A 24,592-nucleotide genomic window follows, 5' to 3' on the forward strand; every position below is an offset into this window, starting at 1 on the left:
ATCCTTACTTGGTGCTATTTTTTTCTTTTTTTCTTGTGGTCATGAAACATTATTGGTGCTATTTGTGGGCCCCTTCTCTACTTTTACAAATCACAAAAATCAAATGAAAAGAAAACAATGCATAATACGTACAATAGAAATGGTGGGAACTTTTCACCATTTTCCATCCTTTTATTTGGGATCTTTGCATATCACATCTAAATCAAATAAAGTAAATTTCACCCAAAGAAAAATATATCATTGCTGATCAGTGCACTCTCAAAGAGATACCCAAAAGTGAAGTAAAGTTACAAGAAACTCTCTTCTAAATGTATAAATCTATGAACTTATTTCTTCTTTATTTTTCTCTTCAAATAAATTGTATTTGTACAATCACATTCTGTTGCCAAATTTTCAAATAAGAAAATGAAGAGCTGAACCTTATTTTGGTACATATATACCACCAGGATAAAATGGAAGTGACAGGAGAAGATTCAAGTAATTGAGCTAGATTTAGATAGAAAAAATCAAGATCTGAAACTAATTTTTTATTCTTTTTTAGCATCAGATGTCAACTTTTTCTTTTAGTATCAGCAAGGATGACAACCAAAATTGAACACTAATCTTCAAAGAAATTTTAATGTTTAATTTACCATGGCTAAACGTGTAGTTTTAATTTTTGAAAAAATTAGTTGGAACAAAATTTCCATTATTTAATTGAGAAGGAAGAAGATGAAACATTGAGCTGAAGAAGAAAAGTCATTTCCTTTTCTCTTTGGAATGAACGAGCATTAAAGAGTAAGTGAACCCTCCCAATTTAATATATTTTTATTTAACACAAATCTGTTGGGACCATGTCACTTTTATATTTCTCTCTTCTCTTAGTCTTAAAGTAGAGAAGAGGCCCACAGTGCACTTGTACTTAATGAACCCCTCACACAGATATTACATAGCATATCTCACACGTAATAAAACTTTTCCATTGCTTCTTTTATACCAAAATGTTCTCTTTCAAAGAAAATTCATAATTTAACAAGAATGGCCAACTCAGATTTGAAAAAGAAAGGAAATTGTAATGGTGATAGACTTTTCAAAATTGAAGGAAAAAAAAAAGGACGAGGTGGCGACGGTGGTGGTCATCGTTTGCGATCTCTAGCTTTAAAGTTCTTGCTAAACTTATCTAATATTTATTATTGAGAAGCTCAGTATATCAATCATTGCATACGGGTGTCTTCTCCTCTATTTTTTCTGTTGAACGAGCTAAGGTGGCAGATTTGGAGGAAAAATGAGGTGAATGGCTGGAGAAAGAAGGGGAAAGAGAAAGATGGTCGGCGGTGGCATCGGCGGTTAAACGAAGGAGAACATATTAAAAAAAAAAAGGCCAAATAATGCCTTTCACGCGCCTCCCTGTGTGTATTACACACTTTTCCACATCAACAAAAAGTGTTTAATAGGTATAAATTTGAGTGTAGGTGTTCAATCGTAACAGAGCTAAGTCGTTGCGTCTAATTGAATTCTATGAACAAGTGTAGGTGGCGACAGATGACTTAAGACATAAATTAATGAGCTGTGGAGAAATTTACCTTGTAAGCTCTTTTATTTTTCAACTAAGAAGTGATGAATAGTCAAGAAATCAGACTCTATTATGAAGTCTTTGTCTTTTTTGTTATGTTTTTTGTCTTTGTCTACTTGTTGAATGAAAAGTCATACTTTTGGAAAAGAGAAAAAAGGACAGTTTTGGTTTTTTTTCTTGCTATGGCTGTCAGTTGTAGACGGTAGCTAATTACTAATACTAGAAAACATAGTTGTACCCATTACAAGTAAGACCACTAGCAAAAGAGATAAGAGAGAGAAATGACTGATCATTCTTCTTTGCAAATTACTCTTATCATTCAACAGGTAAAATAAAGTTCTTGGTAGAGACCAGTCTAAGATAGAAACACTAGTCATCTTCTCCAAATTCTTATATTCATTTTGTGGTTTCCTGTTTTTCTTTGCGGATTTCAGAAATGTCTATTGGCTTAGATATTGTCTTAGCAGTTGTCTCTTCAGCTTTGAATGTCCTCTTTGATAGGCTTGCTCCTCACAGTGATCTGCTCAAGATGTTTCAGAAGCATAAGCATGATGTTCAGCTCTTTGAGAAACTGGAGGACACTTTGCTTTGTCTTCAGATTGTGCTAGATGATGCAGAGAATAAGCAAGCATCAAATCCATACGTGAGCCGGTGGTTTAATAAGCTTCAGTATGCTGTGGAAGGCGCTGAAAAATTAATAGAAGAAATCAATTATGAAGCTTTGAGGCTTAAGGTGGAAGGTCAGCAACAAAATATTGCTGAAGGAATAAGCAACTTGCAGGTAAGTGACCTTAACTTGGGCCTAAGTGATGAATTTTTTCTTAACATAAAGAAGAAGTTGGAAGGGACCATCGAAACATTGGAGGTGTTGGAAAAGCAGATTGGTCGCCTTGGCTTAAAGGAGCATTTTGTTTCGACTAAACCAGAAACAAGAAGACCTTCAACCTCTCTGGTTGATGAGTCTGATATATTTGGTAGGCAGAATGAAAAAGAGGAATTGGTTGGCCGTTTATTGTCTAAAGATGCAAATGGAAAAAATCTGGCTGTAGTCCCTATTGTTGGTATGGGGGGCGTGGGCAAGACAACTCTTGCCAAAGCAGTTTACAATGATGAGAAGGTGAAAAAACATTTTGATTTGAAAGCTTGGGTTTGTGTGTCTGAGTCATATGATGCTTTCGGAATAACAAAAGGGTTACTTCAAGAAATTGGTTTAATGGTTGATGACAATCTTAATCAGCTACAAGTCAAATTGAAGGAAAGCCTAAAGGGAAAAAGGTTTCTTGTTGTCCTTGATGATGTGTGGAATGATAACTATAATGAGTGGGATGACTTGAGAAATCTTTTTGTACAAGGAGATATAGAAAGTAAGATCATTGTGACGACACGGAAGGAAAGTGTTGCCTTGATGATGGATAATGAGAAAATTAGCATGGACATTTTGTCTAGTGAAGTCTCTTGGTCTTTATTCAAAAGACATGCATTTGAAAACATGGATTGTAAGGAGCATCCAGGACTTGAGGAGGTCGGAAAACAAATTGCAGATAAGTGCAAAGGACTGCCCTTAGCTCTGAAGACGCTCGCTGGCATGTTACGCTCCATATCAGAGGTTGAACGGTGGAAACGTATTTTGAGAAGTGAAATATGGGAGCTGCGAGACAATGACATATTACCAGCGTTGAAGTTGAGCTACAATGATCTTCCCGCACATTTAAAGCGATGTTTTTCCTATTGTGCAATATTTCCCAAAGGTTATCCATTTCAGAAAGAACAAGTCATTGGACTGTGGAATGCTAATGGTCTAGTACAGGGGTTGCAAAAAGATGAAACAATTGAAGATTTAGGCAACCAATACTTTCTCGAGTTGAGATCAAGATCATTGTTTGAAAGGATCCCAGAATCTTCTCAAGAGAGCACAGAGAAATTTCTAATGCATGACCTTGTCAATGATTTGGCCCAAATTGCATCTTCAAAACTTTGTATCAGGTTGGAAGATAACGAAGGGTCTCATATGTTGGAAAAAGGTCGACACCTATCATATTCAATGGGATATGGTGACTTTGAGAAATTGAAACCCCTTTACCAATTGGAGCAGCTGAGGACATTGCTTCCCATAAGCTTTTCTGGTGATTCATTCCCTCTAAGCAAGAGGGTGTTGCATAACATATTGCCAAGACTAACATCCTTAAGGGCATTATCGTTGTCTCGTTACCGGATTAAGGAGTTGCCGGATGCGTTGTTTATCAAATTAAAACTTGTAAGATTTTTGGACCTTTCTCGGACAGAGATTAAAAAGTTGCCAGATTCAACTTGTGTACTATATAACTTAGAGACACTTCTCCTGTCATGTTGTTGTTATCTTGAGGAGTTACCGCCACAGATGGAAAAGTTAATCAACTTGCATCACCTTGACATTAGTGACACTTCTCGTTTAAAGATGCCACTACATCTGAGCAAGTTGAAAAACCTCCATGTGTTATTGGGAGCCAAGTTTCTTCTAGGTGGTTGCAGTGGTTCGGGAAAGGAAGATTTGGGTGAACTACGTAACTTGTATGGATCTCTATCAATTTTAGAGTTGCAAAATGTTGTTGATAGATGCGAAGCTAAAAATGCGAACATGAGGGAAAAGGAACATGTTGAGATGTTATCGTTGGAATGGAGTGAAAGTATTGCTGAAAATTCCCAAACTGAAAGAGACATACTTGAGGAGCTACATCCACACACAAACATAAAAGAACTCCAAATCACCAGATATAGAGGGACAAAGTTTCCAAACTGGCTTGCTGATCATTCGTTTCTTAAGCTGGTGGAATTGTCTCTTAGCAACTGCAAGGACTGTTATTCGTTGCCATCACTAGGACAACTTCCTTCATTGAAATTCCTCTCCATTAGAGGGATGGATCGAATAACAGAGATGACGGAAGAATTCTATGGCAGTTCGTCATCCGAAAAGCCATTTAACTCTCTTGAGAAGCTTGAATTTGCAGAGATGCTGGAGTTGACGCAGTGGCATGTACTAGGAAATGGAGAGTTCCCTAGACTTCATGACCTTTCGATTGAAGATTGTCCCAAGTTGATTGGAAAGTTGCCTGAAAATCTTTGTGCTCTGACAGGATTGAGAATTTCAGTATGTCCTGAACTCAATTTGGAGACACCTATCCAGCTTTCAAGCTTAAGAAAGTTTGAAGTTGTTGGTTCTCCTAAGGTTGGAGTTCTTTTTGATGACGCTGAACTGTTTACATCCCAGTTTCTGGGAATGAAGCAGATTGTTAAATTAGTAATTACCGATTGTCAGTCTCTTACCTCCTTACCTATTAGCATTCTGCCGAATACCTTGAAGACAATAAAGATATCTCATTGCGGGAAACTGAAATTGGAGGCGTCAGTTAGTGAGATGAATTCTAGAAGAAATAACATGTTTCTTCTGAGATTGTCACTAGATGGATGTGATTCTATATCACATGAGTTGGTCCCAAGAGCACGTGATTTGAGGGTAGAGATTTGCCACAGCCTTACTAGGCTTTTGATTCCTACTGGGACTGAAAGTCTTTATATTAGGGATTGTGAGAATCTTGAAAGACTTTCAGTGGCGTGCAGGTCTCAGATGCAGTCATTGCATATTTTCGAATGCAAGAAGCTGAAGTGGCTGCCAGAACGTATGCAGGAACTCCTTCCATCTCTTAAGGAACTGAAACTGTGGATTTGTACAGAAATAGAGTCCTTTCCTGAAGGAGGATTGCCCTTCAATTTAGAAGTCCTTGAGATCCTCAATTGCAAGAAACTGGTGAATAACCGAAAGGAGTGGCGTTTACAGAGACTCCCCTCTCTCAGAGAGTTACTGATCTACCATGATGGTAGTGACGAAGAGATTCTTGCTGATGAGAATTGGGAGTTGCCTTGCTCTATTCGAAGACTTGAAGTATTCAATCTGAAAAGATTAAGCAGCCACGTTCTCAAAAGCCTCACCTCTCTTGAATCTCTAGATCTACTGTTAATTTAACTCAAATTCAGTCACGGCTGAAAGAAGGGCTTCCCTCTTCTCTTTCTGAGATAATGTTATTTGGTCATCATGAGCTCCATTCACTACCGACCGAAGGTCTTCGGTGCCTCACTTCTCTTCAACGTCTATACATCTGGGATTGGCCTAATCTCCAATGTATTCCAGAATCAGCGCTGCCCTCCTCCCTCTCTGCGCTGTATATTATTGATTGCCCCAATCTCCAATCCCTTCCAGAATTAGCGCTGCCCTCCTCCCTCTCTGAACTGACCATCAGGGATTGCCCTAATCTCCAATCCCTTCCAGTAAAAGGGATGCCCTCTTCCCTCTCTAAACTAATTATTTCCAACTGCCCATTGCTCAAACCACTCCTAGAATTTGAGAAGGGAGAATACTGGACAAATATTGCTCATATTCCCACCATACAGATCGATTAGGAATACCAGTAATGATTACAACGAATGGTGCTCTCACAAATGTAAGGTATTCTTTTTCCCCAGTAGCCTTTTGTTTTTGTCTACTTCCCTTTGCTTGTTTGTTGATTCTTTTCCTTTTTAAATCTTGTTGAGCAGTGTGGAGCATCTATTGCTTAAACCACGTCTAGAATTCGAGAAGGGGGAATACTGGCCAAATATTGCTCAAATTCCCACCATAAGAATCAATGGGAAATATCTGTGATGATTAAAACAAATGGGCTCCGACAGATGTAAGTTATTCTTTTCCCTCAGAAGCTTTTTATTTTTGTTTACTATCCCTTTGCTTTTTTGTTAATTCTTTTCCTTCTTTAAATCTTGTTGAGCAGTGTGTCTATTGCTCAAACCACGTTAAGAATTCTAGAAGGGGGATTATTGGCTAAAAATATTGATTGGGAGTACCTGTAATGATTAAAACCAGTGGTGCTCCCATACATGTAAGTTATTCTATTTTCTGAGACTTAATATATGTCAGCAGGATGTTTATTGCCTTCTGAGATCCATCTCAATAGCAATTCATATATTCTCGTGATATATCTCACTCTTCATCTTACTTGACTATTAAGGCTCTCCTGTCTTGTCTACTAACCTATGTTCTCCCTCAAATTTTGCAGACTGGAAAATTGTTCGCCATTATGAAAGCTGTTCGGCTTTGTTCCACGTTTTTTGTCCAAAGGAATTAAGGAACGCAACCTCACTTTCTCAATCAGGTAGCCAAGACCTGGAAAAGAGTTACGTCAAACTTGAAATTTAAAGAAACTGGAAAAGACTTCGAATGTCTGCTTCCATTATTTAAGCCATGTTACATAGCATTGATTTCAAGTTTGATGCGACTGCATTTGATAGCAAATACTGAGCTTTTGTCAGAATTTGGATCTTTAGCACAATGGTTAAGACATCAGTTTCTTGTTTTGGATCTTCAGAGATTGCACTGATAACTTTGGAGATTATGAAGTTTCCTTCAAATTATTTCCATTACTCAACCTCGAGTGGCACCTCAGAACTAGGGAAAAGGGAAGGAAGTGTATCCTACTCGGAATAAATTCAAGGTTAGATAACAGAAGACAATTTACTCATGTTTCAGTTACCAAGATCTTTATATTTGTGGTGGTAGTAGTTTGTAGTTTATGTGTTAGAATTGACAGCATAATCAAGAAAGAGTCTGTCTCTTTTTAATTTGTCTATTATTAACTGATTCATATAAGCTCTTCAAAATATGACACGGACTTGCTTAACTTGTTTATTTCAATTTACTGTCCAGATAACTTGACCGTTAATTTTGAGGATTTCTCCTTTGCTTATCTGTTAGCTTGATTTGGTAGTTGATCCCTTGTCATTGTAGGAGTTGTTCAATCTCTGAGTTTCATATATATCATTGTCGTAATCTCCAACCCCTTCCAGTAAAAGGGATGCCCTCTTCCACCTCTAGACTATCTATTTACAATGTCCATTACTGACCAAAAACTGCTCATATTTCCTACATCGAGATTGATCGGGAATAACTGTAATGATTAAAACGAGTGGTGTTCTGATAAATGTAAGTTATTCCTTTTTTTTTCTTTTCAGTAGGTTTTTACTTTTTCGTTATTTCTCTTAGCTTGTTTGTTAATTAATTATTTTCCTTTATTAAATCTTGTTGAGCAGCATGTAAGGAAGAAATCCGAGTGAATGGAAAGGACAAATAAAGGAGAAATTCCACTCTCACCTTACTGAGACAGGATATAATTGTAATTGTGAGGAGAGGCAGCAAGTGCTGCAGGCGGAGCAGGAAGCGCTCTTTGTTCATGGAGCACTTGGTCTCCTGGCAGACATTAAAGAGGGGATGGAATCTTTCTGGAGAAAGGAGGATGCGGTATAGAGTTGCACATGTTCACCCTTGTGCTTTGAAAATATGTACAATCTTATTGTCCTTCGAAATGCGGAGTCTCTAATAGAATATCCAAGGTACATGTGGAAGAAAATTCTAGTTCCTATATTTCTACTATTATAGAAGCATGGGTTAGATATTAGGATCGTCATCCTCTTGAGGGTATTTTAGTAATTTATGATGAAAAGCAGACTATACGTGGCTCCTATCTACAAATTAGGGGTTCTTTCAAGAATCAGCTCATTAATTTGCCCTTCAAACCCCAATCCATCAACCTCTCAAATCCTCTACATTTTGCTAGACTTGCCTTTAGTTTATCACCCAATTGTAGCTTGGCCATTAGCTTTTATGTTACTTGTAGATTTTGCATTTGCTCTTTGTTTTTTTGGCATCTATTATACGTATGAGTTGTGCTGAGTTATTCTTTTCTTTTCCTGCCTTTGTTTTATTCATTTCTTAGTGATGGACTTTGACAAATATGTGTTGGTTTTAACACCTTTTCTCTTGGTATATTATTTAGGCATAAACATCAGTAGTTCAGTTATTATTTCCTCTTTTTAGCTTTACTTTCAGAGAAATGTTTTAGGGAAAAAGGCTGCAACGATTTAAACTTGCGGTTTATGTATGAAGATGTGATTTTATACTAAGGCATAGTTGGGGCCTTCATATAATAGGTTCTGTTCGTGGAAAGTTCATACTCTTATACCTTAAACCAGTATATGATGTATTGTTGGCTGAGATTGCTTTCATAGAAAAATGCAGATTTTAGCTGAAGAGGTATTAGCTTATTTCCACATTCACATGGATATGGTGAAAACTAATGCAAAAGGAAAATGCCTTCCAGAAGAGTAAGCTATTTCAAGAAACCAATATCAACTATGCGCTGTCTCTAAATTTGTTTCATGTATTCATGGCCGTGTTGTATTTTTTTCTTCTCATAGTTCATATTTCCCCTGACTAACAGATTTGTGTCTTAAGGGAGCATAATGTGCTTCAAAATCCGGATGTCAATGACTTGATTGGATCTTATGTGGCAAAAAAGAAGAAATTTAGAGAGACATCTGCATGAATGGCATACGCTATTGTAAATCTGCTAGCATTCCTCCTTGTTATAAGGTAAAACGCATTTCTATTCTTAACTTTTTTTTTTAATCTACTTCTGGCTGAAAGAAGAGTTAGTCAAATTAGCTCAATAGAGGAGCGCTGGTTTGTAGAAAGTTAACTGTTTACCTCTAATCACTGAGATAAACAATGGTTGAATAATGCCCATGGATTTTCATCTTTTTTCACTTGCATTCATATGTAAAGTTTGATATATAATCATTTGCATTGCTATTGTTCTAACTAATCTGCCATAAAACCGAAAGTCAGTGTGTGGTGAATTGTTGTAATTGTTTGAAATTCCGCTGACAACAACTGTAAAGAGATATAGGTGATTTATAAGCTACTATCTTATATTTCCTCTAAACTAAGTGATTCATAGGATTAATAGCTTTAGCCTATAGCTCATTCTTAGAGTTGCTTCTGGTCATGACATCTGTTTAGAGGCAAATATCACATTATAAATACTCGAGTTTTTGTAGCATGCTAAGTTTCAATTAAGTAGGATTATTAAATGTGAAGTTGTGCTTTTGATAAATAGGTATGGCTGAAGTGATATACATAGCAGGTTTCTTTGAGCGTGTTTGGTATCTGTAATTCTGTGTTGAGCCTGCACATAGATGAGTCATATCTCACGCTGTCCGAATTTTTTTAGATTCTGTGATACTACAGATAATTATAGAATTAACTCGCCATCGACCAATCACTTGGATTCATCTCTATAAACATTCATGCACTGCCCGCAACATTCTCTTAACTGAGGCCCTATTTCGTATTTAGGATCTAAACGGTTAGCTAGAAAAGTTTGCTGATCTTTCCACTCAATGATGGGATATTTTTAACAGAACACTCAAATATCCAGGTGTGTGAAGATGTTGTTTAACACTCATCTTTCCCAACACTTTTTCGCAATATAGACCAGTTCCTGATGTAGGATGTGCTGATAATTCTTTCTTCAGGTACTCAAAATTTCTAAGGCAACTTGGAGATTGTGAATCTCTCTCTTTCCATCTCCATTTATTAGTTCTGGATCGGTCACACCCCAAAAATGTGGCTGCTGTAAAAAAGAAATATACAGTTATATTTTTTTACATGTGTACGGCCTTAACTTAGAGATCTATTAGGTCCCTTTGCTTCTTCTACCTTGAAAACGTCAAAGTCCCACTCTTTGTTGTTCTTCACTCATTACTTTGGAAGCTATCTTACTGCCAACTCCAGTGACTATTGTCTTACTTGGCTCTTTGCATAGTGATTAGTATTATTATATGCTCTTTGACCTTTATATTTACAGCTTTGTACAACACGCGTCTTAATGCAGCTCATTAATTTAGCTCGAAGCTTGCTCAGTTATCTTCTCTTTAGAACTCCTTTGTTATATCAATGTTTTGGGGTAAATGATGTCGGGTGCAAGTTGTGGTATGAATAGTTTGTGGCTGAGAAGCCAGAACAATGATACTGGAACGGATGCATGAAGCAGAATGGGCTGATGCTGGTGAGATAAGAGGGCTATTTTGTTTCTGTAATAACGGAGGAGATGAGAGTGTTTGTCATGGTTTGATAGAAGGATGTATATTTACATCTTTGTACAGTACGCGCCTTAATGCAGCTCATTAATGTAGCTCGGAGCTTGCTCATTTAGTCTTCTCTTTAGAATTCCTTTATGTATATCAATGTTTCAGGGTAGATGATGTCGAAGGAAGAAAGATGACGAAGGTTCTTCGGCGCATATTCATAGGAATATGACACCGGACGAAAAGGATGGAGATGTTTTGGCCTACTTGCACATTTCTGCGTATCAGAAATATATGGTTTGTGTCTCTTCTTCCGCCAAATTTTTGTCACTTTTTCCGCTATTATTCTCAATCAATTCCAGCACAAAACTCCTACCTAATTTTATGCAGATATGAGAAATATTTTGGTATCACATTCTTCTCCACACTGGAAGTTTTTGAAGCAGGCTAATTCTTACTTGCTAAGCTAGATTGAAGAAAAACCGAGTATATATGTGACAGAAAATGCTTTAAAGAGTTATGTCAAAAAGTGACCCATCTCTACCGCTGCAACTCTCTCTACTATCTGCATTTACACACACATATTTTGAAAAGAAGCCAATACTAAAAATCACTACAGGTACTTTGTCAAACACTGCAACAACGCAGCTACAACAACACGTGCTGAGAACAAGATGGCTACCAACTACGTGGTCACTGCGTTATTGTCTTGCCTTTTGGCAAGCTTCCGTCCATATGTAAATATTTGGATATAAAATAGGGTCGCCTCACACTCATTCAACATTCCGTGTAAATGAGGTGCGTTAGCTAAGCAATTTCACCCAACTTTACATTACGCTTTACAAACATAAAACTACATTCAAATGCAATTTTACACCTACACATAAGTGATCATAACTCTTAAAGCTACATTCAAATACAATTGCACATTGGTATATTTTAGTAAATGTTCGCGCGGGCTATTACCATTTAGTACAAAAATACAAGAGGCATTAGAATTTTGAATTACTTGGCCTCAACTATTAGGGAGTTTTTTTTATTCTTGATCAGGATTTTGGTAACGATATGTTCTTAGCTCAACTGGAAAAAGAAAAAGCGTGCTAACATTCTTTATTGAATAGACAATCACCTCGAATGTGGTCTGTCAGCAAACTGTAAGTGAAGGGAAGTGCTTCTCTTTTGTGAGGAAATTGACAGTACCACTTATCTAGTCTTAGAACCAAATATCAAGCAAAATTCTATAAGTTTGAACACCAATTAGAAGGACTAGTCATTAGTATCAATTAAATGATCCAGTGGTATTAACTATCAGAACTGATATTTGTTCAAATTACAATAGGTCATTGCTTGTTTGTAAATTCTTCTTTTTCTTAAGTACGGTGAAGAAGCGTGGAGCGTTTACTTTCACTGTGTAGCCATAAAGTAATGCTAATGTACTACAAATCTTTTACCATTAACTCAGGTAGATATGTTAGCTGGATGTGCATTGTATTTCGAAATATGAACCAACCTTTACTTGATTTTTAGTTCATGTAGTTTCATCTCAATTCATGTATTCTTGTTGTTTCCCTTTTGCCAGTGTGTTGATCAAGGAAGAGGTGTTTCGGGTTAATGATTGTATCCAATATGCGTCGATAAAATGAACTAAGATTGGGAACTAGAAATCTTAGGCCGGTCCTCACCTTTCTAGCTAGTTCCCATCTGAAAGGATCGGTGGTGAACTCATCTAACAATGAAGTTCATGCTACTAGGAACAACACTTACTCTTTAGATAACCTGCCAATTATTTTTGAACATTTCTCCTTAGTTGTCTATTAGCTCGTTTCAGTTCGTTGATCCATTTATTATTGCAGGAGTTTTTCTTTATCTTTGAGTCTCTAACTGCACGGTTTTAGGTTTGTTGTTTCATTCGCTTGGAAAAATGGCGTTACAGTGAATAATTTGTTGATATCATGATTAAAAGGATTTCCAAAAAGAGATAATAACGGGTTCTTTATCCTCTATATAACATTTAATCATATATCTTAGTATTATAATGGGTTTTCAATTTGTACAGTATATATTTCATGCGGAACTCCACCATTCAAAAATTAATTCACTTAAATCCATGATTAGAAGAAATACAATACGTAATTTCTTGGCTAAATTCAGTGAATTTACCAAGGAAATGGTTGAACATAGTCATTTACAATTTCGATAGAACAAAATAATCCTGCTAAGATCTCTGATGTGTAAAAAAAAAGAGAAAAGACATCATTTGACCCCTGAACTTGGCACGAAAACTTAGTTTAGCAACTCAAGTTGTATTTATTTACCCCCTTAACAACTTTTAAGTTAATTAAATACCCCCCTTAGCGGGTGATGTGGCAAGAAAGTGTGATGACATTCTCAAAAGCACATGGAAGGGGAAAAAAACACAAAAATGATTCCAGTTGTACATATGTCCTCTTCTAATTGGATGACAATTTATTATACTTAATTATACTTTTTTAATATTTTTTTTTCCTTTTTTTTTCTTTTCTCTTTCTTCTTCTTCTAACCCCACCCCCTGCCCTCCCTCTCCTTCTTCCCCATCCTTCAAATCGTTGCTGCTATCTTCCTCAGCTTCTTTCTTCCTTTTTTTTTTATTTTTTTTATTTTTATTTTTTGTCCTTTCTTTGTCTTGATGGGCAGTTCCATTGCTGAGCATATTTGAAGGGCAGTTTGTGCAATATCTTCATTGTTGTTGCATAAGTCCATTTGAAGGGCAGTTTAACAACAATAAATTATGGGTTTCTAGTAGTTATTATAAGCGAATATGAAATTGAAAGATGCGACGCTAACCTCGGTGTAACTGTTGCTGGGTGAATTATTATTGTGTTCTAAGGTTTTCGAATCAGATTTGAAAAATGACATTGAAAGTTTTCAAAAATCATTTGAGATTTTGAAGAAGCGGCGAAGCAAGCTTGCAAAGAGTGGAAGTGAGTATGCTATATTGAAATTGGGAGAAGCCTCTGTTATCATCTCTATTTTTCTAAACAACAATGAAGAAATGGGTTTTTATTGATACCCACTGCCGCCTCTTTTTTTTTTTTTTTTGGTTGATATCAATTCGAATTTCAGTCCAAAATTTGTGAATTTTCTTAATTTGGTGATTTGAATGAGAAGTAGAAACAAAATTGGAAGAAGATGGTCTGTTGGAAATTATTGTTGCTTCGGTGGTGGGAAAGGTTGGCGGCAGCGGCGGTGGTGGTTATGGTGGAAATATGATTAATAAAGAATTTTTTTAACAAAGATGGGATTTTTCAGTTGGTTTGATTTAAGGAGGCGGTGGTTATGGTGGTGGTGTGGTGGCGGCGGCGGTGGTGGTGGGGTGGTGGTGGCGGCGGTGTGGAGGTGGGGAGTTTAGGAGGAGGAGAATGGCGGCTATGGGTCCATTTTTTTTTAATTATTGTTTAATAAAATAATAAAATAGGGAAAGAATGAAGAAGAAAGAAAAAAACTAAATAAATAAAAATAATTAAAAAAATATTTAATGACGTGGACCAATCACCAGGCGAGTGGTGAACAACACCTAGATCTCAACTGGTCCACGCCGCTAAGGGGGGTATTTAATTAACTTGAAAGTTGTTAAGGGGGTAAATAAATACAACTTAAGTTGAGTTGCTAAACTAAGTTTTCGTGCCAAGTTCAGGGGTCAAATGATGTCTTTTATTTCTTCCGTTTTAATTTGTTTGTCTTACTTTTCTTTTTAGTCCGTTTAAAAAATGTCTTTTCCTTTATTGAAAACTCTTTAATTTCAACTTGGCACATGACATATTTAAGACCACAAGATTAAAGGATATTTTGGTACATCTACATATATTTAATTTAAAATCACAAGATTAAAAAATATTCTTTATTTTTTTAAACTCTGCGACAAGTCAAAATCAGACAACAAATTGAAAAGGAGGGAGTATATGTTATAAAAAAATAAATAAATGGCGAATAGGAAATCTTAAAAAGATAAATGAATTAAATTGGTGATTGATGGAATTAATACGTTTGGTTTTGTTTGGGTTTAATTTTGAAACTAATGTACTTGTCCGCGCAGTCCTAATGAAATATAAAATATGAATAAATATTAATGTTATAAATTTTAAAAGAAACAATGTTTATTAATCAAACAAATATCTTCCCATGATTTTATCATTTTTTCATGATTATTTAGATAGTCTATATCTTTTGTCTAAAGGAATATGTGGGAGACATCGAGGTTGAATACAAAACTACTCATTTAAATCGGTATATGTTAACTTGAATAAGCAAACAACAAGTAAAGGTAATGAACAGGAGAAAAAAAATTTAGAAATCTGGTAATAAAAACTTAAGAGATCATCAAATATTTTTTTCTTCTGCAAAGTTAAATTTAAAGAGTGCAATTTTAAACTATTTAGTTGAAACAAACATTACCAAAAATGACATTTATATGCCTTTATCCTTATCCACAAATCTCCCCATAGTCATCTTCTAGTCTTTTATTTGTCTACCATTTGATCTTCTCCTTAACTTGCAAGAAAAAATACAACACAGAAATTGATGCATTACGAATGAGAACTGTAAGTGAACAAATTAAAATCCTATATGTTAGGTTCTTGCATAGAAACAATATAGGATACCAAAAACTAATTTACTGAATGAAAATCGTAGAAAATAAGATCATATACGATGCCTTAGTATTCATTTTTTTATGAATCTTTACATAAACGCCAACGGCACTAACACATGGAGAATAGTCCCACCAAAAAAATGAATAAGAAGATATATATATATATATATATATATATATATAGGACCAAAAATAGAGTATCGGTGATTAATTTTAAGAATTAATACGCATTAATATCATTAAAATTAAAAGTCTTCCTAGCAGTGATGCTAAAAAAACGGCTGCTTCTTCCTTTGTAGCTGCTGTAAACGTGAGTTAGCTAAAACGACTATAGGCTTTTATTGTAAACTAATTTAATGTATCAATAAATATTGTTTTCATGGGCTGCTGAATCAGAGGGTTTCTGGGGCTTTATTGCAAAGTTGTCGTGGGTTGACGTTTGAAAACGGATATTTCTTAATTTATTAAGCTTTTGTTATCTAATTATTTTGTAGATTATGTAGAGAAATTGAAAAAAAAAAATTGACAAAAAAAGGAGAAAAAAGATAAATGCAAATGCTGGCCATAGAGAGGTGCCACATCACCTTATTTATGCATAGCTTTATATTAGGAAAATTTACTTGTTATAGCTACTTTTACTACCTATTTAATGTTAATAACTACCTTTTAATAAAATTAATAATAATAGCTAATTAATTTTCTAAATTACCCATTCTAGATACAACAGTAACTTGCACTTATCAGTTCTCAAATACACCGTAAAAAAAGGTAAACACTTGTAACACCTCGTAAACTTGAACTAGGTGTGAATGTGTAAAAATCTAGTATTAAGATGATATTATATCTATATGAATCCATTCTTATTGAATTCGGGTGGAAGATGGTCGTTTTGAAGTCAACCAACTAGTGAAGTTCTTAAGACCTCTTAAATTCGCCTAAGTTTTGGTAGGTCTGTCTTCTGGGCGATTTTCATGACAATGTGTTGCGAATTTGGAAAAACTTTCTTCATGAAAGTTGTATCTCTTTGAAATATCTTTCCAACGGTAGGTCGTCCAGCCCAAGCAACGTTACGTACAAGAAGTTATGCCCGTTTTACTGAAGCCTGTCTTCGCTGGAAATTTTGCTTGTGTTACGGTGAGACGTTACGGACCGTAACACGTGTTACGGGCCGTAACATGAACCGTAACGTCTCAAAAATTTCCAGAAACTCTCTGGAAATTTCCACTAAGGGCCGGTCCAAAGAATGGTTCGTAACACGAGGGACGGTCCGTCCTTTGGGGGCGTCCTTTGGCCCGTTTTCACCAGAAAAATATAAATAAGACCCTTGTTTTGTTTATTCCTCCACTTCCTAAACAACCCTAAGGACGAAAATCATTCCCCCAAGTCTTAAAATCAAAGGTAAGGGCATCCTTAACATTACTAAATCATTCTAACATCAAACCCATGATTCTTAACATGATTTTTGTGACCAAAACCTAGGGTTTGCAACATAATTCTTCCCAAAGTGATTCAAGCTAGGGTTTGGGTGTTCTTCATTAGAAAAGTGATTTGTTAAACCTTGTTTAACAAATTAAGGTATGTCTCCCTTTTAAAAACCTTATTTTAGATGTATGTCTCTTTAAAAATAAAATCCTTTTTGAATATAAAGGTAATTTATATGTCTCTTTTGCAAACTCTCTTGAAAGATTGATTCTTTATAAAAGCATGTTTTGAATGATATGATAAATTGGTTTTACATTCTTGAAATCTATTACATGCTTTGATTAATGGTTAATGTACGTGAGGGGACGGGCCCCCCTTGAACCTAGATTGTAACAAACCCTATATATGTATAAGGTGTTATGATTGTTTTCCTCTATGAGAGATGCTTAGTGATGATGGTTAATTGTTGGTATTGATGATTTTACAAAGGAACTATGACAAAGTAATCTTGTTTAAAGAAGTGGAAACGTTTTCATGATTATCTATGAAATTATGAATTTTCGTAATGGCATAATGAGCTTTAATGCTATTTTATGGTGTGACTACTTTGAGACAATTTGTGAATCGGCTTCTATGCTATGAACTTTGTTGTGATGTTTGGCCTAGCTACTCGGGAGGAAGGGTAGCCACTATGGATCCTAGTGTGTCATTGTTTAGCCATTCGGGAGGAAGAGTGGCCACCGCTGGGTTCGCTACCCGGGGTGTGATTTATGCCTAGCTATTCGGGAGGAAGGATAGCCACCACGTACTACATAGTCCGGTGTGATTTATGCCTAGCTATTCGGGAGGAAGGATAGCCACCGAGAATTATATGTTCCGGTGTGGTGCGCTATGCGCAATATGCTTGACTTTTGGGCCTGTATTGGCATGTGTGACATTCTTATTCTCTTATGGAATTGTTGATGACTATCTTAATTGATTAAAAAGGCATATTTGAAGTTGTAACTTGACAAGAGGCTTTATAAATGGGTTTTGATACTTACTATTGAGATACATAGACTGAATAATTGTTCTTACATTGGTTTCATATGATTTTCAAGACCGATTTCTTCATGTATTATTTTACTTTATTTTCGTATTATTCATTGTCCCTGAGGCACTCACTGAGTATGAAGTACTCAGGCATACCATTGTTGTTTTTTATGGTATGTTAGGTAACGGAGAAGAGCAGGTTCTTGATACTCCCGGTGCTTAGGAAGGACTTGCTATTGCGGCTAATTTGGTGAGCCCACACATTCATTCATGGGACACCCTATTGATTTGCTTATTTATTACATTAGTTGTCCGGGCTGCGTCCCGATGAGTCAGACTATTATTCCTTTATCTTAGAAGCTCCCTAGTATACATTTGTGGGTAGTTATTGAGTTATTGATTAACTCTTGGGCACGTTGTCATGTTTGACAAGTATAAAGACTTCCGCTGATTTAATTCTTATATGCATGATTTGTTTACCTTTATTTTATAAACTGTTGGAGGCGAATGTTGAACCTGACGGGTTCAAGTATTGTTATTGTGTTGTTTAGGTTCTTCCGATGTTGTTCATGACGTCGGATGTCGGTCACGTCTAGGGTGGGTTTTGGGGCGTGACAACACTATCCCAACTTCCCATTTTTTAAACTCACGTAATATACATTAGTTTCTCTCTCCCTTTCCATTAATTTTAGCCGTTATTTTCTCCCCATAATCTATCCATTACCTTCAAGCACGATTCCACTACAATTTATTGCGTCGAGATTCGTGGGTGGCTGTGTATTTGTGTAAGTTTTCATTATTTTGTGTATTTTGGTCAATTTAATTCAATATTTTTGACATTTTTCAAAAATTTTAACTTTCAATGCTTAGGGTTTCCCATTTTGAGTAGTGAAAAACATCAATTAATGGCGGATCAAAGCATATCTGGTAGACTTACAAGAGGTATCCCACATACTCTTTAAAATTTAGATTCCCCTTCTTTTGATTTGGGTATTTCTCAGCAACAACATGATGTTGATGCAACTTCTGCTGAGAAATTGGTTGCTGAAAGGAGATCTAAGAAAATCCATGATCCTGCCAGAATCAGAAATCCTTCAACTGTTAATTTGAAAAAAAAAATGATTTTGATACTGCCACAAAGAGGAGAAAAACATTCGATGTTGCTTATAGTAGCAAAGGGAAGAATGTTGTAGAGACAGATACCAGAGAACAACAATTAACTATGAACAAGCAGGTATTTTTTCATTTTTTTTATATATATATTTTTGTGAATAAAATTGTATTTTACATGATGCCCAAATTCGGTTAATGATTCATGTATTTTTTACCGCATCTGTAAGTATAGTTGCATGTATTTATTGATCTGAACAATTCATTAATAGAAGGGATAGCATTCGTATGTATTTTTGTATTGTTTGAATTAGTTTTGTATATGAAACATACATACAACTGTGTCATGTATTTCACTAACCATTTTTGTTATCAAAATATCAAACTATGTATCATGTATTTGTAATTCCTCACATTTGGGTATTTTTTCAATTTAATAACAGTTATGTATGTTTTAAAAAGCAGGCATGTGTAAGTGTCAGATAAAAAGTGTATTTGTTCAACTTTTGTCAGCTAAACATCTTAATAACTGTGTTTTTGTTTGCATGTATTTATTGATCTGAACAATTCATATGGGATAGCATTCGTATGTATTTTTGTATTGTTTGAATTAGTTATGTATATGAAACATACATACAACTGTGTCATGTATTCCACTAACCATTTTTGTTATCAAAATATCAAACTATGTATCATGTATTTGTAATTCCTCACATTTGTGTATTTTTTCAAATTAATAACAGGTTATGTATGTGTTTAAAAAGCAAGCATGTGTATGTGTCCGATAAAAGGTGTATTTGTTCAACTTTTGTCACCTAAACATCTTAATAACTGTTTTTTGTTTGCATGTATTTATTGATCTGAACAATTCATATGGGATACCATTCGTATGTATTTTTGTATCTCATGTGTTGCCATTATATTCAAACTTTCAGGCCTCCAAATTCCTGGTTAAACGTCCCCCCACTCAACCGATACGTTATGCTTCATATATGAACCATAACATTAAAGATGAGTTGAAGGACAAACTGACCGATAAACAATTCAAGCTATTTTCCAAAACTATTTTTGGACAATATATGCAGATGCAAGTTGACACCGAGGTGCAGGGTCAGTTATTTAGGTGTTTTATGGTTAGGGAGTTGAAACGTAGTAATAGTGATGCGTTTGTTATCGATATTAATGGGACGGAATTGACATTCGGTCTTTTTGAATTTGCTTTAATTACTGGTTTGAAGTGTTACGGGGATGAAGTTGTTTTTGACGAGGGTCCTAACAGATTGTTGGATGAATATTTCGGTGGTTCTGGTAATAGTGTTTTAAAGATGACTTTAAATAAGTGATTTGAAGACAAGGATTGGGGTGTTGGTGATAACGCAGATGAAGATGCTGTAAAGATTGCGATCCTGTATTTCATTCATACTTACATACTTTCAAGTGAAAAGAGGAACGTCACAGTCCCAAGACATCATTTTGACTTGGTGGAGAGTGAACAGTACAATGAATATACATGGGGTAAGGAAGCATTTGATGATTTGATTAAGAGTATTCACCACAAGATGGACAAGCCGAAACAGTTTTATTGTCTACGGGGTTTCCCTTTTGCTATGCAAGTGTGGATATATGAGTGCTGCTCTAATGTTGACCCCAATTTAATGGTTAAAACCGGAAGCCGAATCCCAAGAATGCTTAATTGGAGAACAGTGAACCAAAAGCCATCTGTTAACTACTTGATGTTGGGCATGTTTAAGGACGGTGAGGTAAAATACTTACATTAAATATATGCCTATCAACTAGTTTTTTACACGTGCATTTTGTGTATTTTAGCTGATGTGTATTTGTAAAATACAGAGAGGTATTTTTCAGGACATTCGGTCTGCTCTGTATTTGTAAAATACAGAGAGGTTCTAAACTGACAGTTCACAATATATTATGTGCAGGACAATTGTTGTAAATTCAACAACATTGTTCCGACCATGTTAGAGGTTGAGAAGCTTGGTCTGCGTGCATACCTGGTCAACAGACTTGCACCACCACCCCAAACACACCAAGAGGAGGAAAATGAATATGCAGATTTTTCCACAACACCTCCCCATGTTGCTACTGCCAAGAAAATCAAAAGAACGATGCTTCAAAATCTCCACCGCACAAGAAGCCTAGGAAGATGTCGACTGCAGCATTGCTTGTTCAGAAGTCACCAACCACGATCCCAAAAAAATCTACAGTTGGCAATCATCTAAACAATCTGCTTCGGTGATAGATAAGCCAGTTCAATCAAAGGAAAAAGAAAAGGCTGCTCCAAGTGTCCACCGCGTTCCTGTTGACAAGCGTTCCTGTTGACGACGTATCCACCAGCAAATCAATTGACCTCACAAGTTTGAGGCAGGAACTTAATCAATTTAAGCAGGAAGTAAGTTTTTTAATTTTATTTTGATATTCATCAAACTACAACAAATGAGGATTTTTACAATGAATTTGTTGTTTTTACCATTTAGGTGTTTGCTGAATTCAAGGTTGTTTTTACTAAGCTCAAGGTTGTTTCTACTGAGATCAAGGATCTTCGCAAAATTATTGATAAAAATTTCGAAAAGGTTTTGAAACATGTCAAAGGGAAACAAAAATCATAAAAGGTAAACAAAATCAATAAATACATATTCAAACGATTGCCTTCAGTGTGAAGTAGGAAGCATATGTATCTAACAAATACATCATTTTTTTTAAAGGATGATGACAGTGAGACTCAAGATCCTTTACATGATGGCAACATACATCAACAAGCTGGTGATTACATGGACCATGGTGACGATATTCACATGGAGACTGATACGGGTGATGTGCATCCAACAGAGGTATATTTTTTATTTTTTTTTGTATTTATCATTTTTTAATCATTTTTATATGTTATTTTTAATAAAAGATAATGCAGGCATGATGAAAATTTGAGATCTACTGGACTTTAAAATATTATGTATTTGATATTGATATGAAAAATAGTAGTGTCATGTATTTTTTTGTGTATTGTTTGTTTGACAGCATGACTGATCACTGTTTTCCTTATGTATTTGTTTACTGCTTTTGGACATCATCAACAAATAGTTTCTATGTATTTAATATTGTTTTTAATCTATTAGATTCAGTATTTTATATACCTTGGCCTGTGTTTTTTATAAGGAGAAGGGTCTTGCACCGGATATTCAAGTCGGTATTGGCAATGATAGCGGCGATACGCTGAAAGCTTCAACCGAAGAGATTACGGAAGGAGGTGATCTTTCAGGAGAACCGAAGACTTCGGTTGAACGTTCGGCTGATCCAACAGAGGTATATTTTTACTCATTTTCATATGTTATTTTAAAAAAATATATAATTCAGGTATGATGAAAATTTGGGATCTACTGGCATTTAAAATATTATGTATTTGATATTAATATGAAAAACAATAGTGTCATGTATTTTTGTGTGTATTGTTTGTTTGACAACATGACTGTTCACTGTTTTCCTTATGTATTTGTTCACTGCTTTTGGACATCATCAACAAATACTTTCTCATGTATTTATGTATTTTATATAGTTTTTTATCTATTAGATTCATGTATTTTATATAGTTTTTTATCTATTAGATTCATGTATTTTATTGACTTTTGGCCTGTGTTTTTTTTAAGGAAAAGGGTCTTGCACCGGATATTCAAGTTGATATTGGCAATGAGAGCGGCGATACGATGGAAGCTTCAACCGAAGAGATTGCAGAAGGAGGTGATATTTCAGGAGAACCGAAGACTTCGGTTGAACGTTCGGGGAAACATACTGTGGAAGAGCAAAAATGTTCTGATGATTCAAATAATTCCGAGGTTCGATAACAACGAATTCTGATTCAGCCATTTTTTTGGTTTTAAAATGTATCATACAAGTCATTGAATAATGTTTCTTTTTGTATTTTTTGTGAGTAGATGATCGCACAGGTGCTAGCAAATATAGCAGAATCAGTAATGACTAACGAACAATTTCATGCGGAAAAAACCGAGGAAAACACCAGCTCAACTGTCTTAGAGGAACCCCAGGCAGCAGTTTGTAACGCGCAGCCGTTGTCTCAGTGGCTGTTGCCTGATGAGTATTTACCAAGCCAAACCCCAGGAAAAGAAATCATGTTACATCCATCAGTCACACGAGCTACACACCCCAGTAAATACAAGTCTTCACCATTTGTGACAGATTTTAGTATATATCTAATTTTTAATTTACTTGTTTTTTTTTAATACGCAACTGTTAATGTTTAAAGACCAAATACACAGGTAGTAGTTCGGGGCAAGGATCATGTTCATGTGTTTGATAAAAAATATCCATTCCAGATAGATCCCATTACTGGTCCACTTGATGTCCAGATGGTGGATGAATACCGTACTTGGCTTCGAAACGGTCTGCTTGTGAGGCACAATAGCAAGTATGTGTTTTTCTCCCAGTATTACATATACTGATTCCGCATGATTTTTGTGAATAAGTTGATGTATTTGGTTGTTTTGTTTCCGCAGAAAGAACTACGAAGACCATTACAAAAAAAAGGCAGTTTTTGACAATGGAGTCAAATACAATTTTGGCATCACAACTGTCAATGATAAGAACTGGTTTTACCTGTTATCGATGGATGGTCAGCTTTGGAATGACGAGGTGATTTTTATCAGCAATGATATGCCTATCAACTAGTTTTTTACACGTGCATTTTGTGTATTTTAGCTGCTGTGTATTTGTAAAATACAGAGAGCTATTTTTCAGGACATTCGGTCTGCTGTGTATTTGTAAAATACAGAGAGGTTCTGAAATCCACATTTTTTTACTAAAATGTTTTTATGTTTTTGAATGTGATCTAATTGATGTATTTTTGACAATTCCAGCACATTGACATCATTTTCTATTACTTTCGGAAGAAAGGAAAGTATGATAAAAGGAACAGTTTCAGCTTCACCACTGTTGACTGCCTATTCAAGCAGAGAATTGATGTGGTCCACCACGCATATCGCAATGTTTGAAACCCAGAAAAATGTGGCAAATGAAGATCAAGTATTGATTGAGTATGTTAAGGGCCACAGGCTTATTGCCAATGTCCCGTGGCATACGGTTGACAACATGCTAATACCGGTGAATATACAAGAAGAAAATCATTGGTTATTGGTATTCCTTTCATTCAAGGACAGATATTTTTAATGATGAATTAAATATTTTATCATTAGTGTTTCATTCATTATTTTACCGCTGAACTCTTTTTTTTTTTTTAAATCTACAGGCGTTTATATGTTTACAACTCGTATCAATCAGCGGGGCACAACGCAGTTGTTAGGAATGAAATAAAAAAGCTTGCTACACTTCTGCCACATTTCCTACATCTGGCTGGATTCTATGTAAATCAAAAAAGCATAGATTTGGTGAAAGACCCAACATATGCGGATAAGGGACAGATCGATATTCTTGAAGTTGTCTATGTTGATAATCTGCCGCATCAAACTGTTGGTAGCACGTAAGTTGTAGACATATATTTTTAAAAATAGCATAGTGTATCAAATACAGGATATATCATATCAATTTATTATTCTTCTAAAGTACATGAGTTGTTTGAACAAGAGATACCTTATTTAGAACTTGAAACATATAATTTCTAATACAAGTTCTTATCTGTTTTTTTATTTTTTTTTAGGGACTGTGGTGTCTTTGTGGCAGCGTATGCTGAGTATTTGACATCGGGTGAAAGGATTCCAGATGTCATTGATGCAAACATGCAGCGTATGAGATACGGTGCACTCTTATGGGACTACGCTAAAGGCAAGGTTGCTGACAATGCAGAGAGTGATAATGAAGTTCCACCAAGACCGATTAGGCCAGCAATCGATTACGACACTGTAGATGCAATTGATGTTTGA

The 24,592-nt window shown here is 35.6% G+C and overlaps 1 protein-coding gene and 1 pseudogene across 1 annotated transcript; both read left to right on the forward strand.

The window, feature by feature from the left end:
* Nucleotides 1-925: 925 nt before the first annotated feature.
* Nucleotides 926-10,923, forward strand: LOC132644528 (putative disease resistance RPP13-like protein 1; annotated as a pseudogene).
* LOC132644139 (uncharacterized) lies at nt 10,437-24,592 on the forward strand. The gene is made up of 17 exons (XM_060360716.1): nt 10,437-10,529; nt 18,581-18,679; nt 19,775-19,997; nt 20,040-20,449; nt 20,630-20,785; nt 20,950-21,099; nt 21,185-21,280; nt 21,413-21,538; nt 21,861-22,007; nt 22,349-22,534; nt 22,634-22,888; nt 22,976-23,124; nt 23,213-23,348; nt 23,439-23,461; nt 23,573-23,842; nt 23,962-24,192; nt 24,370-24,592. Exons 1-17 carry the CDS (start codon nt 10,437-10,439, stop codon nt 24,590-24,592), a joined length of 2,973 nt encoding a protein of 990 aa, XP_060216699.1.

This window comes from Lycium barbarum, chromosome 6, assembly GCF_019175385.1.
Source record: "Lycium barbarum isolate Lr01 chromosome 6, ASM1917538v2, whole genome shotgun sequence".
Lineage (NCBI taxonomy): Eukaryota > Viridiplantae > Streptophyta > Magnoliopsida > Solanales > Solanaceae > Lycium > Lycium barbarum.

What these genes read in the sequence shown, in the direction of transcription:
- LOC132644139 (XM_060360716.1), top strand. Translation starts at nt 10,437, where the DNA reads ATGATACTGGAACGGATGCATGAAGCAGAATGGGCTGATGCTGGTGAG. An exon ending in GTGATGTGCATCCAACAGAG is followed by an intron (nt 21,539 to 21,860) that starts GTATATTTTTTA and finishes GTTTTTTATAAG; the next exon opens with GAGAAGGGTCTTGCACCGGA. An exon ending in CATCAAACTGTTGGTAGCAC is followed by an intron (nt 24,193 to 24,369) that starts GTAAGTTGTAGA and finishes ATTTTTTTTTAG; the next exon opens with GGACTGTGGTGTCTTTGTGG.